At 50.4% G+C, this 25,420-nt stretch overlaps 11 protein-coding genes across 11 annotated transcripts; 6 read left to right on the plus strand and 5 right to left on the minus strand.

Moving 5' to 3' along the window:
- Window positions 1–147: 147 nt before the first annotated feature.
- Asppvi_002095 (putative glucokinase regulator family protein) lies at window positions 148–2,274 on the minus strand (the record flags this gene model as incomplete). Its single annotated transcript, XM_043298088.1, has 4 exons — window positions 148–1,048; window positions 1,094–1,476; window positions 1,522–1,975; window positions 2,042–2,274. The coding sequence occupies 4 exons, from the start codon at window positions 2,272–2,274 to the stop codon at window positions 148–150; spliced, it is 1,971 nt and encodes a 656-aa protein (XP_043154023.1).
- Window positions 2,275–2,727: 453 nt separating this feature from the next.
- On the plus strand, window positions 2,728–4,211 carry Asppvi_002096 (putative MFS transporter; the record flags this gene model as incomplete). Its single annotated transcript, XM_043298089.1, has 3 exons — window positions 2,728–2,871; window positions 2,916–3,123; window positions 3,169–4,211. The coding sequence occupies 3 exons, from the start codon at window positions 2,728–2,730 to the stop codon at window positions 4,209–4,211; spliced, it is 1,395 nt and encodes a 464-aa protein (XP_043154024.1).
- A 105-nt stretch (window positions 4,212–4,316) lies between these two features.
- Asppvi_002097 (uncharacterized protein) lies at window positions 4,317–5,873 on the minus strand (the record flags this gene model as incomplete). The annotated part of the gene is made up of 4 exons (XM_043298090.1): window positions 4,317–5,181; window positions 5,229–5,365; window positions 5,424–5,794; window positions 5,849–5,873. 4 exons carry the CDS (start codon window positions 5,871–5,873, stop codon window positions 4,317–4,319), a joined length of 1,398 nt encoding a protein of 465 aa, XP_043154025.1.
- Window positions 5,874–7,309: 1,436 nt separating this feature from the next.
- Asppvi_002098 (cytochrome P450) lies at window positions 7,310–9,235 on the minus strand (the record flags this gene model as incomplete). Its single annotated transcript, XM_043298091.1, has 6 exons — window positions 7,310–7,743; window positions 7,820–7,995; window positions 8,072–8,498; window positions 8,550–8,618; window positions 8,675–8,777; window positions 8,831–9,235. 6 exons carry the CDS (start codon window positions 9,233–9,235, stop codon window positions 7,310–7,312), a joined length of 1,614 nt encoding a protein of 537 aa, XP_043154026.1.
- A 1,303-nt stretch (window positions 9,236–10,538) lies between these two features.
- Window positions 10,539–12,472, minus strand: Asppvi_002099 (acyl-CoA synthetase member 2 mitochondrial; the record flags this gene model as incomplete). The annotated part of the gene is made up of 5 exons (XM_043298092.1): window positions 10,539–10,885; window positions 10,949–11,278; window positions 11,332–11,711; window positions 11,764–12,066; window positions 12,102–12,472. 5 exons carry the CDS (start codon window positions 12,470–12,472, stop codon window positions 10,539–10,541), a joined length of 1,731 nt encoding a protein of 576 aa, XP_043154027.1.
- Window positions 12,473–13,966: 1,494 nt separating this feature from the next.
- Window positions 13,967–14,605, plus strand: Asppvi_002100 (uncharacterized protein; the record flags this gene model as incomplete). Its single annotated transcript, XM_043298093.1, has 4 exons — window positions 13,967–14,044; window positions 14,095–14,166; window positions 14,217–14,339; window positions 14,393–14,605. 4 exons carry the CDS (start codon window positions 13,967–13,969, stop codon window positions 14,603–14,605), a joined length of 486 nt encoding a protein of 161 aa, XP_043154028.1.
- Window positions 14,606–15,129: 524 nt separating this feature from the next.
- On the plus strand, window positions 15,130–15,923 carry Asppvi_002101 (cytochrome P450; the record flags this gene model as incomplete). Its single annotated transcript, XM_043298094.1, has 3 exons — window positions 15,130–15,394; window positions 15,457–15,694; window positions 15,761–15,923. The coding sequence occupies 3 exons, from the start codon at window positions 15,130–15,132 to the stop codon at window positions 15,921–15,923; spliced, it is 666 nt and encodes a 221-aa protein (XP_043154029.1).
- A 147-nt stretch (window positions 15,924–16,070) lies between these two features.
- On the minus strand, window positions 16,071–16,997 carry Asppvi_002102 (uncharacterized protein; the record flags this gene model as incomplete). Its single annotated transcript, XM_043298095.1, has 1 exon — window positions 16,071–16,997. One exon carries the CDS (start codon window positions 16,995–16,997, stop codon window positions 16,071–16,073), a length of 927 nt encoding a protein of 308 aa, XP_043154030.1.
- A 508-nt stretch (window positions 16,998–17,505) lies between these two features.
- Asppvi_002103 (nonribosomal peptide synthase) lies at window positions 17,506–20,877 on the plus strand (the record flags this gene model as incomplete). The annotated part of the gene is made up of 1 exon (XM_043298096.1): window positions 17,506–20,877. The coding sequence occupies one exon, from the start codon at window positions 17,506–17,508 to the stop codon at window positions 20,875–20,877; it is 3,372 nt and encodes a 1,123-aa protein (XP_043154031.1).
- Window positions 20,878–21,377: 500 nt separating this feature from the next.
- Asppvi_002104 (HPP family protein) lies at window positions 21,378–22,336 on the plus strand (the record flags this gene model as incomplete). The annotated part of the gene is made up of 2 exons (XM_043298097.1): window positions 21,378–21,644; window positions 21,695–22,336. 2 exons carry the CDS (start codon window positions 21,378–21,380, stop codon window positions 22,334–22,336), a joined length of 909 nt encoding a protein of 302 aa, XP_043154032.1.
- A 985-nt stretch (window positions 22,337–23,321) lies between these two features.
- On the plus strand, window positions 23,322–24,695 carry Asppvi_002105 (uncharacterized protein; the record flags this gene model as incomplete). The annotated part of the gene is made up of 1 exon (XM_043298098.1): window positions 23,322–24,695. The coding sequence occupies one exon, from the start codon at window positions 23,322–23,324 to the stop codon at window positions 24,693–24,695; it is 1,374 nt and encodes a 457-aa protein (XP_043154033.1).
- Between the last annotated feature and the right edge of the window lie 725 nt (window positions 24,696–25,420).

Consider the following 25,420-nt stretch of genomic DNA (forward strand, 5'->3'; position numbering starts at 1 on the left):
TCACCTGTTTCCATAGCGTGTAAAACAAACAGGATGAGAAAGGACACAAATTGAGTATCGCCGGGGACATAATTAGTCGTCGAGGCGAACACTCGTTCTTGAAGAAATCTATATTAGATGGGTAGTAAACCTTCGCACTTATACTAATCAAGACAATATCAGGTGTTTTACGCCCAGAAGGCCTGCATCAGATACCCTCTCGATATAGGCGAACCGGGCTCCTTTCTTCGTAAGGACATCCAAAAATTGATCCTGGTAAGACTGATTGTTGAGGATGCTACCGGAAAGAATCAAACCGGTGCGTTCTGTAGGGACGTATCCAGCACAACCAGGATCTAACAGACGTCCTACAGTTCGACTTGCCAGATAGTCAATTTGTCGACCGACAATGGCCGAGGCAGTGTCATCCTGTCCGTCCAGGCTGAGCACCACTTCGGCGACACCTGCAATCCGAGATTTGATCGTCTGCTTGTGTTGTTGAACCAGGATCTCACTGACGAGATCAATCTGCTTTGGCCCGCAGTTGACACATCCCAGTCGTTTAAGAACGGCCTGCTCCAAACGTCCCAGGGGTTCAATGCGTACTCCGAGTCTCATCTCCTCGAGAACGGCCAAGGTGTACTTGATGCCCTCCAGGCCGATGGCATATCCGCCTCCTTCATCACCCAGGATGTGTCCCCATCCACCGGATCGAGCGACTCGGGAGTACTCATTGTCATCATCACCTCGATTGTATCGCATGGCGACACTCCCAGTGCCAGCAATGACGACGACTGCTGATGAACAGTCTTGGTGGGAACTTGCAGCGGCCGCAAGCAGATCCACGTCGTTTGTCAGTCTGATCTCCTTTTCAGTCAATCCAAAGAGCACGCAGATCTTTGGTAAAAGGGACTCCTGGAAGTTCTTCCGCTCAATGCCCGCCAAACCAATCCAGACTGATTTGAAAAGCGACTGGAGATGGCACTCCGAGGAAGGAATTGTGGACAACGCGTCCTTGGTAGCAGTCATAAGCGTTTGAACTACCTCCCCCATGCCGTTGCCATCAGTTCTGTCGCCATCAGCTGTGATTCAAAGGAAACGGGTAAAAGCGTACAGATTACATGGCCCTGTCGTTCCTCGCCCGACAACGCTGCCTGCCAGGTCCGCGACGACGGCTGCGCACTTGGTCCCTCCCCCGTCAATGCAGAGTACATATTGTCTGTTTGTAGCAGGCGTCTGTACATTCTTGACCTGTGCAAAAGATATCTCTAAAACATTGACGAGTACACCCCCAGCAGACGCCAACCTCTCCTCACACTGTTCAACAGGGTGTCCCGTTTCGGCTACGAGAAGAGCTAATTTCACCTTTCCTTTGCATCTTGCGAGCAAAGCGTCCAGCTCCCCGTCCGTCATACCCGCGCAGCGTGCACTCAGCTTTCGCAGGATATTGCGCGATCGTTGTTCCAGTTTCAGATTGGAGGCTACAAGATCTACCATCTGATTCGGTCAACCACATTCTTCCAGCTTGCTGCAAACACATACTAGATTTCCACATGTCTTGCCCGTCCGGATCATGGTGCCGGTGCTAAGCATATTCAGCACCAGCTTGGTCGCCGTTCCCGCCTTCAACCGGGTGCTGCCCGTCACAACCTCCGGCCCTGGCAGCGGAGCAATCAGGAAGTCGACCGTCCCCGACGTCCCCATTGCCGAGGGCGAAGCGCAGACCACACCGATGGTGAGGCAGCCAATCTTCTTCGCAAACGCCAAACATCCTAGGACGTATGGCGTACGACCGGACGCAGCTATGCCGATGACGCTGTCCAGGTCCGGGTCGAGGTTCAGAGCTTCCATGTCTGTCTCGCCCGCAGCGACACTATCTTCGGCTCCTTCTTGTGCTCGTCGAATGGCAGCATCACCGCCCGCGATCAGCCCGACAAACTGCGACGGCGGAGCAGCAAATGTCGGAGGGATCTCGGATGCATCGAGGATCCCGAGTCTGATTATCTGGATTAGTGACACATCCTTTTGTAGAGTTGCTTTTGGGTAGTACTGTGGTACTGACCTTCCACTGGTCCCTGCACCCACGTAGATGACTCGTCCACCATTTCGCACGCGCAGAGTTAGCGCATCAATGGCAGCGGCAATTTCGGGGAGGCATGCTGCGACACTAGGCGCGACGTGGTGATCCTCTTCGTTGATCAATCGGCACATCTCCAGGGTCGAGATCTGATCGATCTGCGCCGTCCGGGGATTGACGGCTTCAGTCTGAAGCTGTGACAGGCCGGCTAGATCCATGTTGCCATGCTTCTCGGAAAATAAGTCTGACAAGTGAGATGAAGACCCTGCATTGGTCCTATGGACTCTGTATTGTATATCCTCGGTTAGCCTCGTGTCGCGTGGGGGTTACTTGACAGGGTTACATTGTCTCGGTTAGGAGTGCCAATCTGGGGTTGTACAGAACATGCCTGTGGAGAATTCGGATATTCAAACTGACCAGTTGTGGACTGTCGTAGCGGGATGATTTACAACAGGATGTCTGTTATGAGTTAGCCATCTTTTATACGAACGAACTAAAATTCGGTCAACGGATAGGCCAGCCATGGCTGACCATAACCTGGTTTCTCCGCATTTTGGCAGCAAGGGACAAAGCCACAAGGGTCACACAGGCCTCACGCTGGCGAGATAAAAATGGCGGTCCTTCCTCTATTCTCTTCCACAATCGGATGATCTGGTTGACCGACAGCCAATATGGGGCACGACGAGATCCATCAAGATGATGTCGCCGTGGAGTCCGGTGCAGACTCCCGACAGCGATCGCTTCCATATCGGATTTACACACACTCGTGGTTCCAGATCATCCTCATCAGCTTCATCTGCTTCTGTTGCCCGGGGGTAGGGCTTCCTCCAACTGCTCAAGTCACTCACTAATTTTTCAGATGTACAATGCTCTCTCTGGCTTGGGAGGATCCGGACAGGTTGACCCTACGGTCGCCGCGAACGCAACAGTGGCCTTGCTGGCTGCGACAGCTGCTACGGCTTTGTTTATCGTTGGACCTATCTTCGACCGTGTCGGACCTAGAGTATGCTTGCTGATCGGAGGATGGACTTACTCCTTGTACTCGGGCAGTTTGCTATGCTTCAGCCGTATGAAACCATTTCCCCTTTCGTCATACATGCTGACTCTGCCAGACACCGCGAACGGAGCGTTTGTCATCGCCGCCGGTGCCATTCTCGGCGTCGGAGCATCCTTCCTCTGGGTAGCTCAAGGAGCGATCATGACGACGTACGTGCCCGAATCCCAAAAAGGCCGGGCCATCGCCGCATTCTGGATCATCTTCAACCTAGGCGGAGGGGTGGGCTCCCTCGCCAGCTTCGGTCTCAACTACCACTCGCACAGCGGGACCGTCACGGACGGAACCTATATCGCCCTGCTGATCATCATGGCCATCGGCTGGCTGCTAGGTGCCCTGATCTGCCCACCCGCTTCCGTCCGTGTGCAAGGACTGCAGCCCACGCCGGAGACAGAGAAGAACTGGCGTCGAACCGCCAAAATGACCGTCCAGACGATGACGGACTGGCGGGTCCTCTGTATGATTCCCATGTTCTTCTGCGCCAATGTCTTCTACTCGTACCAACAGAACATCGTCAACGGGATGACCTTCAACATCCGCACGCGGTCCCTCAACGGGGCGCTGTACTGGATGGCGCAGATGGTGGGCGGTCTCGTCATCGGGCTGATCCTCGATATGCCGCGGGTGAACCGCCAGAATCGGGCGAGAGTGGGCTGGCTCTTCCTCTTCGTGACCGGGATGGCCATCTGGGGCGGGGGTTATGTGTTCCAGAAATGGTATGACCGGCGCAGGGCACAAGGACATAAACAGGACATCGACTACACACAGAGCTCGCTATCAACTGGGCCGATTTTCTTGTATATCTTCTACGGGGCATACGATGCCTTTTGGCAGGGGTTCTGCTACTGGCTTATGGGTGCGCGATCGAATTCCCCCGCCGTAGCGGCCATCCTCGTTGGCGCGTACAAGACGTTCCAGGCGACTGGGGGTGCGATGGCCTGGCGGTTGAATGCGCTAGCCAAGCCGGCCATGACGCAGTTCGCCATGGACTGGGGACTGTGTATGGGGGCGCTGGTTGTTGTCATCCCGTCTGTGCTGGCTGTGACGTTGACCAGCGAAGTGCAGGAGGAAGTGAGACAGACAAAGAACGATGATGAATGATGGTCGATCAATATCTTACTGTGGAAAGCTACTCTATAGATGCATTTGAATATATGCCTTCTTCTGTGTTTCTATGTACTCAATGCCCTCTGGCTTATATCTCGCTCAGAAAAAGAAGACGCCATGCACGCCCATTCTCTCAAAAAGCTCGTCCCAAGTGCAAACTCTTTGCATGGTCCCGGAATGATTTGCCTCGTCTAGGTTCCATGCCGACAGGAGGAACACTGCCGCATCAAGGGCGCTCATGTCGCCGAGACATCGACAAAGGTCCTGCAGAGAGCTCACAATGAACGGCCTTTCTGACAACGCCTCAGAACTGCATGTACTTTCCAGCCCCGCGATCAACACGGGCCAGAACATGAAGCGGCCCAACGACTTGCCCTTCTGGAGCGGTTGGTCCATCAAAGGATGAAGCATGCAGAGAAGGTTGCTCAGGGTTACGCTGGCAAGGCACTGGACATCCGGAATGAGCCCTTCATAAAGGTTGCCCAACATCTCTGGAAGGATGCTTTCCTTCCCATGATTGAGGACTAATGCCCTGAGGCAGTAGAGCAAGGTAGCTGCCTGGAATGCAGCGGCCAGATCAGCCCAGCCCTCGCCTTCAACAGGCTGTGGAACAAGGTTCAATCTCTTCCGCGGTCGCTGCCTTTCCACACGTTCTTCCAGTCTCTCATTGTAGGAGTCGAGGGCCCGTTGGGCCCAAGCCGTGGGAGAGAATGTGATGATGTTGCGAACTAGGTCCAGAATAGCACTGTTCACACGCGCCGTGTCATCATGAGGATGGTGATGAAGTATGAATCTGAGGTTGTTCGTGTGGATGATACACGCCAAAAGCTCATCGGGGCACGGGAATCCATTTTCCAGCCCGTCGCCGTGTAACTCTGGCAGCCAGTCGATATATCTCAGTTGTGACGGAGTGTCATGTGCCAAGGATGAGGCAGCCGTGGAGACCGAGCTCATTACATCGATTCTGAATCTTCCATTAGTATGATGTCAATCAAGGAGGAGAGGACTTACAGCATGAAGTGGCCTAAAGAATATCGAAGATTCCCAAGTCTGGTGGATACCAGCACTTCAAATCCACCTTGAGATGCAATGATGTTCTTCAGACCTTCGAAATGGATTTTCCAGTTGCAGAATGCTGATCTTTGAATCTAATGCCATACCCTGATGTTAGATGCACACTTTCAACGCCACAGAATTGTTGCATACCTCCGACATGAGCATGATAGTAACAGTATGGAAGACCAGATCTTGCCCCTCTGCTCCTGCCTCGGACAAATACTGATTCAACCCTCGTAACGACTGCGATCGGTGCTTGTAGATGAAATAGCTTAACGGATGGCGAAGCGTTTGGAGAGGCTCCAATTCGCCAGGGTGGACTTTAGCCCGCAAGGCCCGTGTTCGATTCACTGTGATCAGATGCCAATTGGGCTGCGACTGGATTACTTGGTGTATTGCAGAGGCAGTAATCAGGAGACTGAGCAAGAAATCGGGGATATAGGGGAGTATGTTGAGATCCATCCGGTGCGGGTTCAAAGGCGAATCTACAATGACCAATTCTGGGCAGAGGTGGTCGTTGACTGTACAAAGTCAGCCCTCAGATCATGGAGTCTGTACTTGCGGCCTTCACATACAGTAATGGGAGAGCTCTAGGACCATCTTCTGCGTCTCATAATCACATGGAAAAAGGGACCAAGGAACTCTTGAATTTTTTGGATTCGATCTCGAGCGAGAGACGAGCACGCCAGCTGGCAGTCCGCAGCAATCAAGTTAGAGCTCTCTAGTTACGACTCCATCTGACGACGCTTGCACACATGCATACCTTTTGCCGATTCGAGATTTTGATCTGATTGATGTGGATCTGATTGGAAACTGGAGGATGACTGGGGCGCTCCCCGCATGAGGAGTAGCTTCGGTCGTCCTCGTTTTCTCCTTTCCTGGCCCGGGACATGACTGAGGTCCGAGGGCCTTGGTGTTTCTGATGAAACAGTGGATGTAGGCGCCACCCAGCGAATTGGTGTAGCCGAGTATCCCAGACATTCCACCCCTCGGGATATGCATCGCATACAAGACGGCTTCCCACCATCACAGACGATCCGTTGCCGTCGGCACGTGTAACATTTTGCCTTTGATTTTGTGGCGCGAGCAGACCCGTCGCTGGACATGTTTCAGTCACCCCTGAGTGGCAGAGTGAGTGAGCAGACAGTGCCGGTGAATTCAAGTTTGTAGTAGAAGAAGTTTCGTTAAAGACATGTCCAGGTTATCATGACTCAGGATTCGTGAGTAGTTATGACTTCAGCTGAAATATCGTCAGCCATCTCATTGTGGCTGCGCTCGTATCAGTCACGTGATGATGCCTTGGCTCAGCCCAACGACCCATAAATACCATAAAAAGGGGGTTTTAGTTGGACTGGACTGGTCGCTGCTACGTCATTATTGTTCTAGTGAATGAGGCTATGTTCTAGACTATTATCTTAGCACACTACAGGGAGCTTATCTGGTCATTTACCCCGTGAAGAATCCACATTTGATTATGCTTTACTCCTACTGAATGTCTGTGCTTACCTTCGCTCTTTCGGTTCCTAGGATATCGACAAGTCACTCAACCTGAAGTGGGCAATAGTTATGGTATTTATTTTGATTAAGCTGTTTGCTACAGTGGTATTGGCGTAGGTTTTTGATTTCCAAGCGTTGTCCGCCTGACATATAAATGATACACGCCGCTGCCGCCGCAGCAATAGGAAGAGAAATTTCACATTATATCGGGCATGCGAAAATCTTTTTGCTCCCCAGCGCTTCCTCATTATATGTTGCTTCTGTCCGTTGAGATCAATGGCTTTTCCTTCAGAAATTCTGTAAACCTCTTGAACAGAACCTTATTGTCCAGTTGGCACTGGATGCGGATTCAACACTCTTGCTTTAATGGCTCAATGATAAAGAGCAACTTCCAATAGTCTGAAGATTTTACGGACCAGAAAATGTTGGTGTACTGTGATTGGACTAACTGTGCTAATAAGTGCAGTCAAAAGCATGCTAGGAAGCTGATTTTCTGGATTCGAGCGTGGAGAGGGTAAACGCGCGAAAAAAGGGCAGGCCTACGCCTCCAGTACCGACAGATCAACCCCCTGACGCCTGCGGAGAGAGATCTTCGCAACTGGATCACAGTTGATATGGAAACCAGAGCATCTCGGCCGGGGCATAGATCCTTCTGCCAGCTTGAAGTCATATTTGAGTAGAAAATGACAGAGGAAAATCTTGACCTCGTTGGCGGCGAAGAAGCGACCTGGACACGCATGCTGGCCGTGTCCGAAGCCCAGATGATCTGGACTCGTACTAACTAGCTGTGCAACGCATTCGTGACCGGCAGTCTGCCGCATATTGTAGAACCGATAGCCGTCCCAGTGGTCAGGGTCCTTGTACACTGCCGGATCGCGTTGACCCCTTGCCGAGACGGCAACCATGGAGTCTTTGCGGATTGTAGTGCCGTCGGAAAGCTTCACGTCCGCCGTAGCAACGCGACGCATGCTTGCTATATTGTCGTAGCCCCAGTCAGCTAGGTTTACTTTGCGATGCTCCGATATGGACCCTATAGGTGGAATACTCACCTGAGAGAACAGGCTTGAGACGTTGTGTTTCCTTGACGACGCTGTCCATCAGTTTGAGCTTGTATAGTGCGATCTTTGTCCAGCCGTGCTCGCCGAGGACCGCTAGAATCTCCTTGCGTAGAGGCGCAATCATTTCCAGATGCTCAGCGAGATCGAAGATAGTTTGTGTAATGAGACTATCAGAATCATCAAATCAGTAGATGTTTCAAAAGTCAAGGAACCGTGGAGGGAACTCTGGCCCTAGACACATACTCCGCGGAAGTATGAATGGAGCTGAAACTCATCATCAGTTGCGAGATGGCAGGATCATAGTAGGTTCCCTTGGCAGCCTGTTCGAACCACTCGATGGAATCATTGTACTCCACCAGTTTCTTGCCTTGCGCCTGAAGGGCAGCGTTCTGCCTGCGCCGCTGTTTCAAAACAGGCCCGATTATTGACCTGGCCTCCTTTACTTGGGCTCGAGCACTCCAACAGCCGGGCAGAAGCCAATGGATAAAGTAGCGACTGTAGTATGGAAAGATACGGAGGTACTGCGCGGCTTGAAATGCCACTGTCGTGTATTGTGCTGTGAGCTTCAACCACCGGGCGTCGTGGCACAGTTCGTCTCCTAGCAGGACCTTTGATGAGAGACGAGCGACAATGCGGATGATGTCATCTTTGAGAACGATATCATGCCACCCTTTTCCATGGGTTAGAACCCGTTCCTGAGAATCACAGTCCTCGTACTTACATTCATTATCAGTGAAGATTTCTTGGAGTGACAAAGAGCATTCTTCGGACAGGGGCACAGTAATTTTGTCTGGGAGTAACTGGTCAGCCTGACAAGTCCCAAAAAATACAACACTGGTTATGTACTTAAGGTGGTCGTAAGCTGACGCTGGGAGACATGTTTCACCAGACGTGAGTCCCGCCCTCCTTCAATGAAGGCCTCGAATCCAGGGAGATGTGCGTGAAAATTCTAAGAGGTGTCAGTATACAATACAATGCTGGTCGGTCTCTAGTCTGCCTCACCCGGTACATGTACTTGGCAAAGCTGAGGTTCTTATTGTTGCGGACCTCATTGGCCAGGCTCGGAGGGAGAATAGTCACTTCCCCTATATCTGCAATGATACGGAAGGGTTTGTTGCCAGTGAGGCTGAAGCCTTTTTCTATTATGTCAGGGGCACCGGAGATGAACTCCCTTTTGACCCGACTGTCCGAGAGTTCAAAGAACCTTCTTGGGTTCGCAAGTGGTAGCCGGGACTTGGGGCGTTGAAGAGCATAAACTAGCAACAAGAGTGGAAAGACAATAATCAGGTAGGACACAGATTGAATAGAAGGATAGGCAGTTGATGCGAAATCTATCCCCAGAGAAGCCTCAGCAAGGGAGCGAAGACGAAACCCCCAGGATGAATTCTGCAATGGCACAGCTGTCATTATGTCAGTGAATCCCGTTGTCGATGTCCGGTTGCAGACCAGAATTGGAAAACAAGAGATTACTACGTCAGGTAGCTCGGGATGTAATATCCAGGCTTGAAGATTGATCCCAATCTGGAGTCTAACCCATGCACAGTCCTCTATCGGTATCTATATTTATAACTAACAGACTCATTTTTGCCGTCTACTGCAATAAATTGGCATCACACCCTCTGAAGATTCTAAATGCAGTAAATGATAAGCACGTCAGGTCGGTGGCGTGTCAAATACATGACTCGGTGCTTACTTACTCTGCTGGTGGGATATCACTCCCAAAGATCCCCGCTACGAGGAGATCCATTATTCAACGGCTGTCAGGCGACTAAAGCCTATCAAATAGTGGGCCCTCCAAGCCACCGTGCATGCCGCCAAGCCGATTGGTCAAGACGTGAAAAGAGAAGATAAAATACACAAGGACGGCCAATCAACATATGGGCTTCCTTGGGACTTGAAAGACCCACTGCTTAACAGGTCATTAGCAACAGCGGAAGAGATAGCTTATACAAGCATGCAGGTCGGCAGGGAATAGATGTAACATCCCATGTCAAGACCAAGGACTGTTTATCAGAGAAAAAGAACAAAATGACGCTTGGACAGCATTTCAATCATGCATAACTCCTACCTGACCTTGACTTCTTTATTCTCCACAAACCACTAGGCCTCCAAAACGGACGATCTGCATCAGTTGTCTACCCTACCTCCTGGCGCTAATGGAATAGGCGTTATTGGTGGGTAAGATAGTGTGCTCACAGGCCATAATGCATGCTATGAGGGATTGATAAAAGTACCTTACCATTAAATCACATTTATTTGTATCCAAGGCCCTGAACTATGTTACTCTCAAGCAATGTATAATGAATAATATGCTTGTAAGATACAAGCCATTGTGCCTCTGGAAGAGCTGGGTCTTGAAGGCCAGAACATTTATTCTGTTCAAATGGATTGATCTAGCGAGAGGGCTGAGATGTATGTTTATGAACTGCCTAACACAATCTACTAAAGACCTCGGCATGATCTAGCTGGCATGTCATTGCTGATCTCCCCTCACTTTTGCGCTGGAAGCGCTTCAATCAAAATATCACAGTCATTCAACCCTATGATTGTTTCATACTATTTAAGCTAGCTGCAGGTCTCTCGGCCTTTCCAAGTCCGACGATTTTGGCCTTAGCTGCAGATTCCACGGGATTTCTAAGTCCGTCCGACGATCATTTGTCTTTAAACTCTATGAAATGCTAGCTTCAGTACTTGCATTAGTCTCTATGCATCACAGCTTAGCTGGTAGAGCTCTTGCGTGTTCAACCATCTCATTTCCCATCTCTCTCAGGATGTCCTTTCTAATCTTCCCGCTTCCAGTCGCAGGGTATTGGCTGATTGGATCACGCGGCCCAACCCACCATATGAATTCTGGAGCTTTGTGTCGCCCAAGTCCTCCGCGCACCCAGTCCTTTACCTGGGCAAGGGACGGCCGGTCATGGCCGGGCCGTGACTGAAGGAAGGCACAGACACACTCGCCGTATTTTTCATCTTTGACCCCGACAACACTAGCCTGCTCAATTGCGGGGTGTAATATCAACCGTTCTTCAATCTCGAGGGGATATATATTTTCGCCTCCTATGATCACATGTTAATGAACGGTCGTTGACGGGATGGAAAGCATCAATGAGAAATATTCACCTCGAATAATGATATCCTTGAGTCTTCCAGTGATTTGGCAATATCCTTGCTCGTCAATCAACGCTTCGTCACCTGTATGCATCCACAATGTCCCCTGCTCATCGCAGATCATGGCTTCAGCTGTCTTTTCTGGATTCTTGTAGTAACCTTGTTGCAGAAGGTAACCAGATACGCAAAGTTCGCCGCGAGAACCCCGCGGCAAGACCCTGTTGTGGCCATCAACCACCTTTGCTCGCACATGCGGGAGCACCGTTCCGACGCTTTCCATTTTCTGTTGTTTGGTATCTGAAGAGCTGGTCATGAAGCTTGCTGGCGAAGTCTCGGTCATGCCTAGTATGCATCGTTAATTACAGCGTACCTGATATTGAAGGCAGCGGACATACCATAAGTGATTGCAATATCCCGAAAGCCTAGCTTCTCTTGGACCTCCCTTAGCAGACTTGGGGGTACCTTGGATCCAGCGATTATACCAGTCCGTAGTGTCCTAATCTCTATCCCGGTTTGGTGTAACTGCTGCAGGATGGCGGAAAACATTGTCGGCACCCCATGCAGTACTGTACAGCGCTCCTTCACCACCGCATCGATAACAGCGCGCGCATCAAAATCCCGATGTGGAAAGACAGTAGTACTTCCGTGGATGAGAGAGGCTAACATCCCCGCGACAAGCCCGAAGCAGTGGAATAGTGGGGGCGAACAGCACACCACATCATCTGTGGTCAGATTCAGACGCTCACCTATGAAGCGTGCATTGTTGATGACATTGCTGATCGATTCCTGGTCAGTACGCGATAAATGTAATCTCGCTGTAAACTCACAAATGGCTAAGCATAGCGCCTTTTGGTACCCCGGTGGTGCCGCTCGTGAATTGGAAAATGACCACCTCCCTGCAACGAACAGTACTCTCGGCCTGATTAAGCGTAGACTTCGCCACTAGGCGCCCTGCATGAAGAATCTCATCCCAAGTGCTTGTTTGCTCCTGGACACTTGTATCGGATCGTATCAAGACAGCATGCTTTAAGCTTGGGACTGGGTGCACTCGCAAGTGCTGCACCAGTGGCCCGGATGGTGCCTGGTTTACAATATCGCCCAGAAAAAGAATATTAGGTTCTTCAATTCGACTAATTAGCAGAAGAGTCAGCGGTTCAAGAAATACCAATCCTCACCGCAATATCGAAGTGCTCTGTCGCATTCTTGCACAGTGTATGTCTTGTTAAGGACCACGAGAATGGCCCCGATTCGTCCGACAGCAAAGAAGAGCTCAATGAATCTTTCATCATCGCTGGAAAATATCGCCACTCGGTCGCCCTTCGCGACACCCTTGGCCAAAAGGCCCTTGGCTAAGTCCTGGCTCTGCTGGCTCAAATGGCTAAAGCTCAGGCGAGCGGAGCTCCATGGGACTATGATGGCGTCTTTGCAGCCAAATTTTTCAGCCTGCTGGTCAACGAGCTGACCGAGTGTTAACTCCCAGAGAGCATGTTCAGTTGAGCCCTGCACTATAGAGAGCGCTGTCGACGGATTTGCCATAACTGATGGTTAGACCCGTCCAAGATTTCCAAAAGCTTAAGTTGATCAGAAAGATCCTGCGTTTCCCAATTGTTCTTAAAAACGTAGTGTAACCAGTAACCTGTGCCAGGGAATTTGGAGACTATGTATATTCTTCGTGGAAATGGTCTCGTCTCTGCACCGTTGATCTCCTGCCGCAGGTGGTCTCGTGATCTCGAAATTGGTACAAGAATTTATGTGTATTATGCTCCATGGACACAGGCCAAGCTGCATGACAAGAAAGGTAACAGCCTGTATGAGTGAAAACTATTGCAAAGCGGCCCCTAGAGATGCGTGTCCCGAGGCTACGAGTTGATACGGTAGAGCTGCACGGGTAAACATGCATCCACTTGCATATTGACTACACGCGCCAGCCTACTAAGGCAGGCTTGGTTTTAGTAATTGTGGTCGGGCCAGTAGGTTCTTTCGATAATGCAACTGCGTTGCAACAGGATGACAGACTTCCAATCAGCTCCTAACTGATTTTCCGCACGCGTCAGCCCTAAGGCAGGCTTGATTCATTCTGGCAATAGACTGAATCCGTTTCTGGATAGTGCAACCAGAATATGACAACGGCGGCAGGCTTCAATCATCTTCCATACAGGGAGAAACCTACAGGGAGAAACCACTTGTATAGGTGTAACTGTAGGGGAGGTAAAATACAGACAGCCGAAAGGGTCTTCCATCTTCAATGGTATCTAATATAATCTCTACAAGCGCCTCAGACCATTAAGGGGCAGGCAGTTCAGCAGGTGTCGGAAAAATGTTAGTAGGATTACATCCGTTTACCTTGACAGGTGTAGGTTTTATTCTATTATCAATTACCTATGCACTACTGCTCTAATTTTCAGCCTCTCTCTCACTGTGAAGTCAGAATCAGAGATTAGCTTTGTATGATATCAATACAAATCGAATGCCTACCTAAACCATCAGTCAATATGCATAGATTCATGCTCATGGTACACTCAATACTGTTAAAGGGCTGGTAAAAGCAATCTAGTCATTTTAATGTTCATAGTGGCATAACATTGTCTTTCTCCTTTGAAGCTTTTTTGGTGTAGCCGCCGAACTACAAGGCCTGGGACGAGTTACTGCCTTTTCGCACCATAGAACACGACTTTTAGATCCTTTACGTTAAGATACGGGATAATTACTCAATATACAGAGTGTTTAGGAGAATGGAAGTGGATCCCGGGGAGCTATCCCTGCAAATATTCTGTTACAGTATGCTGCACACCTAACGCAGATCCAATGAGGTCGACTTCTGGGTGATGATGATGACCGAGTCTGACCAACCTGAAGCGACAAAGGTACGTAGAGATTACTCTTTCACCCCTCCAAGTCATATCTTGTGGACCGACGGTATTCATGTTAGAAAGAGGGATATAAAATGGAAAGATTTTCATATCCACCAGCTATTGCTTTTTGGAAGGTTCCAATCTAGATTTCATCTCCGCTGCTGTCACTGTTACCATCATGGCGCTGGATAACTTAGCGAGTCCCATCCTCTTTTGGTGTGCGGTTGTCTTTCTCGTTTCCACGGAGCTCTATTATGTATGTATACTTGACTTCCCACATCGAGGCCTTAAGCTAACGTTCACCAGCTACTTCCACAGTCAATGTCGGACAAAATCGGCCAGTATTTCCTTAGTCTTGGTTCGATCATCCATGACTATGTATGTTCCACACCACAGCTGGAAGTAACTAGTCCATCTGACGGAATCAGAGCTCGGGTAAATACTACAAGCCATGGAAGTCCGCCAAAGCAATCGTGGTCGTTTCCAGCAAAAGGCAAATCATGGAGCTGAGTGAGGCACCGGTGCTATCTCAGCGCGCCGCCTACGCCGACGTATGTACGCTGCTCTACTCGGGATTGGGCCGGACATTCTGAACGTAATCTAGATGTTCGGTTTCAAACACACAATGAACAAGCTCGATCATCATGATCACAAGGTGGCCCGCTCGCGTCTCTACGGACGCCTGCTCCAGGTCAACGGTCCTACCAACCTGGCGAAGCTCTATCCGCATCTTCAGAAGCGATTGGAGCAATCTCTAGCTCAGGAGCTTGAAGCTGGGGTTTTCATTGATGGTACGCAATCGTACCATTCTGATTGAAGCAATATCTCACATGGAGTGTAGGCTCTGTTTCCATCCCCATTGCGCAAACCGTTCGGAGGCTCGCGTCAAGAATGAACAGTCTCATATTCTTTGGCGAACGTCTGTGTATGTTGGATTCTTACCGACCTCATTATCTCAAACAATTGCTAATTGACACAGCTGCTGATCCTGTGTTTGCGGAGGCGCTTCTTCGCTATCCTGCTGATATGGTCAAGTGCATGGCTGCATTTCAAGTGACTCCATCATTCCTTTCTCCGTATGAATCCCCCTGAACCAGTTTATTAGACGAAAGACTGGACATAGAACGGCTAATGGTACTCGCAGGGTGGTTCATTCCCTCCTCACTAATCGTGGACGCGCCATGCATATAATCCAGAACCAGCTGATTAGCGTCCTGGGTGTCAACCAGAAGAACTGGAAAGAGGTACCGGAAATTAAACAGGTGGGCCTAACGCAAACCAAATTGTAGTGAGATGATTTCATGATACTAACCGCCGTGATAGACGACCATCATTCACAACATGTCGGAAATGGTCGAGGGCAACGACTATTGGAGCCCGGAAGTGCTCTCGCAGGCATTGCTAGGAATCTGGTTTGCGGCATCGCACCAGCCATGGATGAACCTGGACTTTATCCTGTTGGAACTCTGCGCACGCCCGGAATGGCAGTCTATACTGCGAAAGGAGATTGGAGATTTCAGTGCGTATGACTACGAACGACTGGAGAAACTTCCTCTCCTGGACAGTTTTATAAAGGAGACGATCAGGATGAACCCTTTGGACACTCGTATGTTACGCATCAACTGCTCTAGTTTTATAGTGCTGCATGATCTAACACGATGTCTCTAGACGCGATCCGCAGAAAGGCCTTGGAAGAGTTTACATTCTCCGACGGTGGAATCCATGTCCCCAAGGGGTCAACAGCTTGCGTTTCTTCATTCAACCTGATGCACGACAAGGAGGTCTATCCCAACCCCGATGAATTCGATGGCCGACGCTTTGTGACAACGATGTCCTCTGCTCGCGGCACCAAGCTGACCGAGGTCTCCGAGAAATTTCCCATATGGGGATATGGCTCTCTGGCGTGGTAAGTCAAGAGTTAACCCCAATTCTATGTTCGAGGAAGAAGTCTAATCATGGCGTGTTCCAACAGCCCCGGTCGGTTCCATGCATCGTTGGTCATCAAGATGATCCTGGCTCATTTGCTGTCCTCCTTCGATTTGCGCTTTGCCGATGAGAAAGCCAGGCGGAAATGGTCTTGGGAGACGTTCACGATGCCATATGAGTCGACTCGTGTACTACTAACGAAGCGCTAACTCTGATCGGGATATTTTCGCTATTTCATCTACCTAGGTGTCATGGATACAGCCCAAATGAACGATATGACTTGGAGCAAAAGTATTGTAGCACCGAATAAGTTGACTAAACTAGTCGATATATGGCATGACCAGAGAGGGGTGGGTCTATCTGGTAGGGAATTCGAATCGTCGGTGCAATCGTGCCACGATTTGGATATAATCCTTCTCATTCTCGGCTGTTAAGATTCCATGCCGGATGAAGAAGTAAAGCATAACGAGTGCGCAATTCGGTTTGAACTCCCTGTTGGCCAATGCTCGTTTGATCTCATCCACAGTCCACAGGTTAAACTCTTCCACCTCATCGTCGTTCTTCTTGCATACGATATCCGACGGCAGTGGCAGGTCGTAGACGTAATGGCACTCGGGTTGTAGGAGTCCGGTCTCGCCCCCTGCTTGCTTGCCGCGTATGTAGAAATCGGATACCATGCCAGTCGCGATGGCGTGTTTGTGAACAAATTCCCGCGGTAGTGCAGCCTCTTCTTCACACTCGCGGACCAGCGCCTCAAAGGGCGTCTCGTCTGAGGCAACGCCCCCTGCGACCGTGCTATCCAGCATTCCTCCGTACGATTGCTTGTTCCGGGCTCGACGCGGAACCCATATCTTGAGCTGCTCTCCGTCCACAGAGGGAGGCCTGTAGGCTATAGCATGTACTCCATAAGTAACGATCCCGAAGAGCGGACTGGCGCAGCGCTCAAAGGTAAGAAGAACTTCCTTTCTCTCGCCATAAACTGGAAAGTCTTCATCCCGCCATTTCTTGAGGAGCTGGAATTGCCCTTTATCACGCATGGCCAGCAAAGTCTGTTTCATAACTGCACTCCGCTCCTCTCTATTGCTGCCGCTAGTGAGGATCACGGTCTGTGTTGAGTCATTCACTTGCCAGTGTTGAAGGCCTTGTAATGCATCCCGAACTGGGTGTGTAATGTAGCCAAGGATAGCAGGCACTCCAGCCACAGTGAACCGGTACACATTTTTGTCATCATTGTGGTAGGGAAAGGAATCGGCATCGTTTACAAGATCGAGATTGGAGGCCATGGAGGCAATGTGCTCTATGATTGTAGGTATGATGAGAAAGAATCAGGGAGAGTGAAAGTGAAATATGGCCCATTGGGGTCAAATTGCTGTCATATATACGGAAACTGAACCAACGAGTCCTCCCCGGAGGGTTGGCTGCATATCCCTGTTGGATTAATATGACCCGCTATAGTAAGCACCCCCCAGACTCGGCGGCCTTGTTTCCCCTCTTACAATCCGTTTCGCACTAGTCATATCTGCCATGTATTATGCTGCTGATTGCTAGTGGTGTGTTCCATAACTGGAGAAGAGCGCAAAGCTAATGCATGGCTCGCATGTTAGTCACCTACAGTAGGAAAATATCACAGTAAGCAGTGAGTTTCCCTCTATACCACTCCACACCATGGGATCATGATGTGGTGAAACATACATAACAGCCCCTTAGACCCATTTGGATGACAGCAAATATTTCATTACCAGCAATCCAGCATTCATCTACCAAAACAACAACAATATCACCATCGTTCAAATGGCAAAAGATAAACAACTGGCTCTCTATGGCAATCAGGAATCCCCAGACTGTGTCGACGCCTGTACGCATGAATTGATCAAAGCACGGTCTTTGAGTCGACCGAATGCCCCAGCCATATGTGCATGGGACGGTAACCTGACCTACGCCGAACTCGAGGAGCTATCATCACTGCTTGCGCAAAAACTAGCAACCACCGGAGTAGGTTCCGGAGATTTAGTTCCCTTGATCTTCTCCAAGTCTAAATGGCCCATCGTGGCAATGATGGCCGTCCTCAAGGCGGGTGCTGCAGTCGTGCCCCTCGATGCATCCATGCCAGAAGGTCGGATTCAGGCCGTCGTGAGTCAATTAAACGCAAGATTCGCACTTGCTTCGGAGAAGTGCGCCCAATCATACAGCCATACGTTTGAACAGGTATTCGTGGTTGATGACGACCACATGAGCAGCCTACGAACCGAAGCACCTGTCAATTCTGCAATGCAGGCATCACACCCTGATGACATTGCCTTCACCCTTTTTACGTCTGGTACCACTGGTCTTCCGAAAGGAGCGTTGATCCCACATAGGAATTTAAGCAGCAGTGCAGTCTCCAGCGGCAGAGCTATGGGATTTGACGACCAGTCTCGTACACTGCATTTTACATCTTACACATTCGATGCGTCCGTTCTCGAAATCATCTGGACCTTGGTCTGGGGAGGTTGTATATGCGTGCCATCGGAGGAACAGCGGATGAACAGCCTAGTTGAGACTATGAATCAGATGGAAGTGACGCTCGCTTTCTTTACTCCGCGAATGCTTGATTTGCTACCTTTGACGAGGGTTCAGACACTCAGAACCATAATAACTGGAGGAGAACAACCTGATCCCGGTATAGTGCACAGCCTCAGTGACAGCTTCCGCATTATCGTCGCCTACGGCCCCTGCGAATGCTCCGTGATTGCGTCGATCGTGGACTGCAGCCGTGAAGTCTACCGACCAGGAGTCCTGGGTAGGCCAGTGGGATGTAGATTCTGGATCGTGAATCCGGACAACCCCGACGAGCTGTCCCCGGTCGGACAAGCTGGAGAGATTGTGATCGAAGGTCCCATCGTCGGCAGTGGGTACCATGCTGAAAAGCAAAAGACGGAAGCGGTATATTTACGGGATCCTCCACGATGGGCTCGAGGATTCGAAGCCAGTATCTCCAAATTCTTTCCCATGTATCGGAGCGGTGATCTGGGCAGATACACTCAAGACGGCGAATTCTACTTTGTTGGACGAAAGGACAATCAAGTCAAGATCCGTGGCCAACGCGTGGAACTCGAGGAGGTCGAGCTGCATCTGAGGACCTGCCTGTCCGAAACAATAGTGATTCCTCAAGTTATAGCTATGCTAGCCTCCCCTGCTGATTCCGACAACCGGACTCCCTCACTCACGGCATTCATAGTTGTGGGTGCAGACAAGTCGGTAGGGTTTCTCCACTGGGAGCACACCGACAAGCCGGCTATTCATACTTCGCCAACTGAACAGAAAGCATTTGCCTCGCTTATTTCGAACGGCCGGTCCAAACTGGCGCGTCTCGTGCCTGCTTACGCCGTTCCATCGATCTACGTACCTCTACGAAGTAGCCCCCTCACCCCGAATGGAAAGACCGACAGAAAAAGACTGCAGCAGCTGGTTTCTATGTTCTCCAGAGCAGATTTGGGGCGATTCCAAACGTCAGTGCAGGAATATCAGCCTCCATGCACTCCCATTGAGGAACAACTTGGGCAGCTGTGGACGTCATTGCTCGGAGTGACAAAAATTGGGCGCCAGGACAATTTCTTCGGCCTTGGAGGAGACTCTCTCTCGGCAATGCGTCTCGTCGTCGCTGCTCGAAAGGAAGGCCTATCACTGACGACGGATAAAATTGTCATAAACCCAACTTTGGCATGCATGGCAGATGTCACTTCATTCATCTCCAAGGGCAATGAGCATGATGTCGCCCCGTTTTCGCTCCTACCCGAAAACGAGAAAGAGGAAATTCTGCAAGAGGCAGCCTCCCAGTGCGGTGTAACCATAACAGATATCGAAGATGCTTATCCTGCCACACCCCAGCAGACTTTCTTTATTGATGGCGGCATCAACTCGGAATTGTTCCAGAGGCAAAGCGTACATCTGCTGCCAAGCTGGGTCGATCCCGAGACGTTTCTCCAGACATGGGATGTAATAATCGGCACCTATGAGATTCTTCGAACTCGGATGATCCGCCGTCCATGCGGCTCAGGATACATTCAAGTGGTGATGAAGAAGCATGCCTTGTGCAGCCGGGGCGACTCGCTGGAGGACTATCTGGAGCAAGACCACAAGCGCATCATGGGCGTTGGCGAACCATTGTATCGATTCGGGGTGATCGACGATTCTAACCTGGGAGCAAAGTTTTTCGTGTTAACCGTTCAACATGCTGCATACGATGCATACTCGTTATATCAGCTGTTTGAAACCCTAGATCACGTCTACCACCGGGGCTACTGTCCCGCTCCGGAGTTGAAGTACAACCGTTTCATCGAGAAAATCGTACAAATGGATCAACACGCCGCGACGGCCTTCTGGACGTCATATCTAGCCGATGTGGACACGAAGCCGTTGGGCGCTGTTCCCAAAGGCCATTCTGTTTTTGCCGACACAACTCTCCAACGCCATGTCAGCTTGGTTAACTACTCCAGTAGCAGCAAGCCAATCTCTACGCGTCTCAATATCTCTTTGGCTCTCACGATTAGCAACATGCTTGATTGCAGGGATGTAATTCTGGAGCTATTCAGTAATGGTCGACAAGTGGATCTATCTGGAATCGAAGACTTGCTTGCTCCAACCCTTGCTGCCTATCCGTTGAAAATTCGAGTCGATCCCCAAGAGAGCGTTCTGGAGCTGATCCGCCAGACCCAAGAGGATTCGGGCTCCATCACCACCTTTGACCAATTCCAAATCGAAAACGTCGCTCGAATCAATCCTTCTTTGCATGAAGTCTGCAAGAGCGCGATCCGCGTGAATATTTTGCCCTTTCTTGAGCCTACCAAGGCAAAACTACGTCTCCCTCTTCTCTGGGGGCAATCCGCAATCACTCGATCGTTGAGGCTGACGTGTGCCATCACCCGGGATGGTGTTGGCTTGGAAGCGGCTTTTGACAAGCAACTTATTTCCATCGATATCGCCGACGAGTTACTACGGAGGTGGGAGCTCGCACTGCAACAGGTCTCCATCGCAGATGACGACCAAAAAGTGGCGGATATCGATCATGGAGGTTTCCGCACTCTCACAACTTCAGAATTGCTCGAGTCGATTTCCAATAAGTCACGGGCAGTAAAGTCCAAGTTACTGGTAAGTCAGGACCAATTGTCTGGCGGCAATGGCTAACTTGGTTTTGAGACACCTGGTTCTCTCAAAGAAGACACCGCCATAGATGGGGCGGGCCTCTACATCGTTCCCTCATGGTAGTTATGCGATGCTGCAACTCTTACTCAGCAAAAACCATTCGATCAAATTACAAACCAGGATATATGAGACAGGCACAAAGCTTGGCTTTCTTGGCTTTCTTTTGTCATTGTTCTGTGATCTCTGCTGGCGGATCAGTCTGCAACTAGGTGGAAGGATCGGTTATACTCTTCCGCGAGCCATTTTTCCTTTTTCGAAAAGTATACCCAAGGTATGACATAATTGCACTCCACCGTGAATTAAGCAGATCAATTTGCCAAGGATCTTGAGCCAAGGAAAAACTTGGACCGGAATAGCCGCAGTTAATTATGTTTTTCCTTCTACCTAATGTCTGCGCTGCTCCATATATCATACATATCCTCTTCCATCGTCATTTAATATCCCATACTGCTGAGTCTCCATCGCAATGAATGATCCAGAGAATGAAGCTTCCCAGCGCTCAAGAGATTGATTTCGACGTTGATCGATACATCAATCCATATCTTCCCCAATCCCAGCTTCATCGCCTACCATGGCCGATCTCGCGGTTTCTAGGGTACCGCCGAATCCCGCAGCCGGAAGTAGGCAATCTGCTGGTCTGCGCATGGGCATTTGTCGGCGCGTTTACTGGACTAATTCTGGTGATGGGTGTCTTCAAGGCCAGCGAGACTATCCAAGCGCATCATCCTCCGCTCGTAGTTGCTAGTCTGGTATGTTTTCCTGATGCTAAAGGTATCCTCAACACGTGCTGACGTTCTAGGGCGCAACGGCCATCCTGGACTACCAAACCATCCAATCCCCGCTGGCTCAACCGCGCAGTTCCATCCTGGGACATGTGCTCGCGGCCGTGGTCGGAGTTGGAGTCACCAAGCTTTTCATGCTCCGATCAGACTTTGATAGCCTCCGCTGGGTCGCCGGGGCAGTCTGCACCGCTCTGGCGTCGTTGGTGATGGGCCTGACGAATACTGTCCATCCGCCGGGGGGAGCCACGGCGCTTCTGGCTGCCGTGGATCCCACCATCGGCGCGATGGGCTGGTTCTTCGTCCCGCTGGTTCTCATCGGGTCGTTGCTGATGCTGGGATGCGCGTTGGTGGTCAACAATATCCAGCGTCAGTTTCCCATGTTCTGGTGGACGCCGCGGGACGTCGGCCGGAAGAAGGGTCCACCGGATATTGAGAAGACGTCGGATGTTCCTCAGGCGTCTCAAGAACGAAGGATAAGTCGCGTGGTTGGATTACTGTGGGAGAATTCTATCATCATCACGCCGAATCACGTGGTGATCCCGGATGGGTTCACGCTGGGGCTTGAGGAGAAGGGAATTCTCGAGGTATTAAGGGATCGCTTGAGAAATCCGGAGCAGTATGAGAGTAACGATGGAGATCACAGCAGTAGTGAAAGTTAGCAAACTGTCGGCCAGAGTGTCAGACCAATTGCAGCGGATCTTCATCCGAATTCAGATATGTAATGACTATGTCACATTTCCCGTTTGGGTAAAGATGAGCCCTTCCGCGAAGGCTAATGTATATTGGTGCCTTGCAGCCTGAGAAATAGGGCATCAAATTACCTTGCTCAAATATCTGATTGGACATTGTCAATTACCTGGATATAAATATCCACGTTTTTCCACTCGTCCGATTGCTCAGTGAAGACCTCATTGGAGCTACCCTTTCCGAACCCGTGGAACCTGATCTCCTGGAATAAAAACAAGATTCACCAATCTTGCCTCCTTGGTCAGCCCAAAACTTTCTCGTCCCGTTGGTCGGGCTTGCACTTTAAGGTATAGATGGCGGATGGAGCCATCCCGATGGCCCGGTCTTATGAGGAAACGCAAGAAACAGCCTTGTCGCTCGGTGACTCAAGTCTCTAGTATTTATTCCAATTCGATGAAACATCTCTCGCGATGAAACTAATAAGCATCGAGCGAGGTTGCTGGGTGACGTGTCTTGATAGTCTGTTGCATGATGGCTACTACGACGTCAAAATATAGTAAGACGACGATCTCTAGCAGTGGCGTTGCTTTATGTCAATACTGTTAATCTGATTGATCGATTGACATCCAGTGGATCATTGTTCCCATTCAGCATCAGCTTAACCCTGTGTATTATTACAATGGAGATAGCAGGAAGTGGCTAAATGACATTTCAGACACGTCATAGTATCGCTTTTGAATACCTCAAAACCGTCAAAGTGCCTCTGCTAGGGAAGATTTTACAATAACATGTACACGGCTGGCTTCATACTCAGCCTCGTCGACTGAAAATGTAAATCAATTAGTCTATTCGAGCAGTCATTTCGTTCAATACCCCGTCAAATACCCGTCGCAACGATCCCCTTCAGCGCTTCTTCTTCCTCCATACCTATATCCTCCACCAAACTTTCCACGCATCATGGATCGTCGTGTCGCAATCGCATCGCAAGTTGTAATCGCCGCATTGGTCGGCTATTTCATCTACAGAACATTCAATGCTCGGAAGCAGCAACCATCCCTCAAGGAAGCTGCCCCTTCTTCTGCTGCCCCCCTCACTCCCAAGCAAATTGAGCTCATAAAGGCCACTGTCCCTGTCCTACAGGAACATGGCACTGCTATCACCACTACTTTCTACCGAAACATGCTGACCGAGCATCCGGAACTCAACAACGTGTTCAACACAGCCAACCAGGTCAATGGTCACCAGGCACGCGCGCTGGCAGGTGCCCTTTTCGCATACGCTTCCAATATCAACGACCTTGGTGCGCTCAGCCCGGCTGTTGAATTGATTTGCAACAAGCACGCGTCTCTCTACATCCAACCGGATGACTACAAGATCGTTGGGAAATACCTGTTGGAAGCCATGAAGGAGGTTCTCGGTGATGCCTGCACTGATGACATCCTCGACGCGTGGGCCGCAGCATACTGGGCGCTGGCGGACATCATGATTGCCCGCGAAGGCACACTGTACAAGGAGAGCCAAGGCTGGACCACTTGGCGCCAGTTCCGCGTGGCCAGGAAGGTCCGCGAGTCGGACGAGATCACCTCGTTGATTCTCAGGCCAGTCGAGGGCAAGGCACTACCTAGCTATAAGCCAGGGCAGTACATCTCCGTGCGTGTCGATGTGCCGAGATTGAAATATCCCCAAGCCCGGCAGTATTCTCTCAGTGATGCCCCTCGCTCGGATTACTACCGCATCAGCGTCAAGAAGGAGTCCGGCCTTGACCCCTGGGGTCCCGGCGCCAAGAGACACCCCGGATACGTATCCAACGTCCTGCACGATATCACCAAGGAAGGCGACCTCGTTGAAGTTTCTCACCCGTGTGGAGACTTCTTCCTGTCCAGTACCGAAGCCTCCCACCCTATCGTCCTCCTATCGGCCGGTGTCGGCGTTACTCCTCTAATGTCCATCCTCAACACCATCACTGACTCCCCTTCCAACCAGCGCAAGATCCACTTCATCCACGGATCTCGCAGCAGCCAGGCCCGCGCCTTCAAAGATCACGTTCAGGCGCTGGAGAAGAAGTTCCACAACATGCAGGTGACATTCTTCATCAGCACGCCGTCCGATCACGATCAACCTGGGGTCGACTACCACCGCCGGGGCAGGATTGACCTGCAGAAACTCGACCACTCGGCTGACTTGCACTTGGACGACCCCCGCACCGAGTTCTACATTTGCGGCCCTGAGTCTTTCATGACCCAGATGGAGGGTTCATTGAAGGCCCGGGGTGTGGGCGGTGATCGCATCAAGATGGAGCTGTTCGGCACTGGTGGTGTGCCTCACAACTAATGCTTGCGGTTTGTACGATAACCTGTTATGATTGCGTGTATATAGATGATTTCCTTGGTTACACTCATTCCCGACTGTCCGCTGTTAGATAGAAACAGCGAGACTACCCTTGTTTCACGGAGAACATCCGCTATATCCTGACTCGAGAATAACTAGACTGGAAAGGATGCGGGGGAAAAGGATATTCAATCAAGTGTCGGCAGAAACTTCATGGCGAGTTCGCCGAGGCCATTGAAAACCCCAATCTGCCAAGACAGCTTGCGTCTGTCTTTGTAGCCGACGTATCCGTAAGCTGTGGCATTCTTTTGAGGAGGACGATGGTGCCCAATTCGTCGGTTACCGTGCCGATGAGTTTAGGCTGATCGCTTACGGCACTACGAGCGAGCCCTCGGTATCCCCAGAACGCGCTATTGCCGATATCAAGACGAGTTCATTCTTCTCTGGACGGGTAGTCTAGTGGCATACTGCTCTTGATCATCAAATGCAGGCATGCTTCGCTTTGACACATAACACCAGTCAGAAAATACAGCAACTGTCAAATCATGCATGTTTGTCATGAAGGTATGCCCTCAGCCGAAGTTTAACCGGGAGGTTGCATCAATATGCTGGGTTTCTGGAGTTTTATTTGCCAGTGCAGTGTACACTGAGAGTCAATCTCGGGTGGCATTGTTCCGTCAGTCCATGCGAGGGGTTACAGCAGGAACTAAGAGAAGCAAGGAAATGGT

Source organism: Aspergillus pseudoviridinutans, assembly GCF_018340605.1.
Source record: "Aspergillus pseudoviridinutans IFM 55266 DNA, scaffold_2, whole genome shotgun sequence".
Lineage (NCBI taxonomy): Eukaryota > Fungi > Ascomycota > Eurotiomycetes > Eurotiales > Aspergillaceae > Aspergillus > Aspergillus pseudoviridinutans.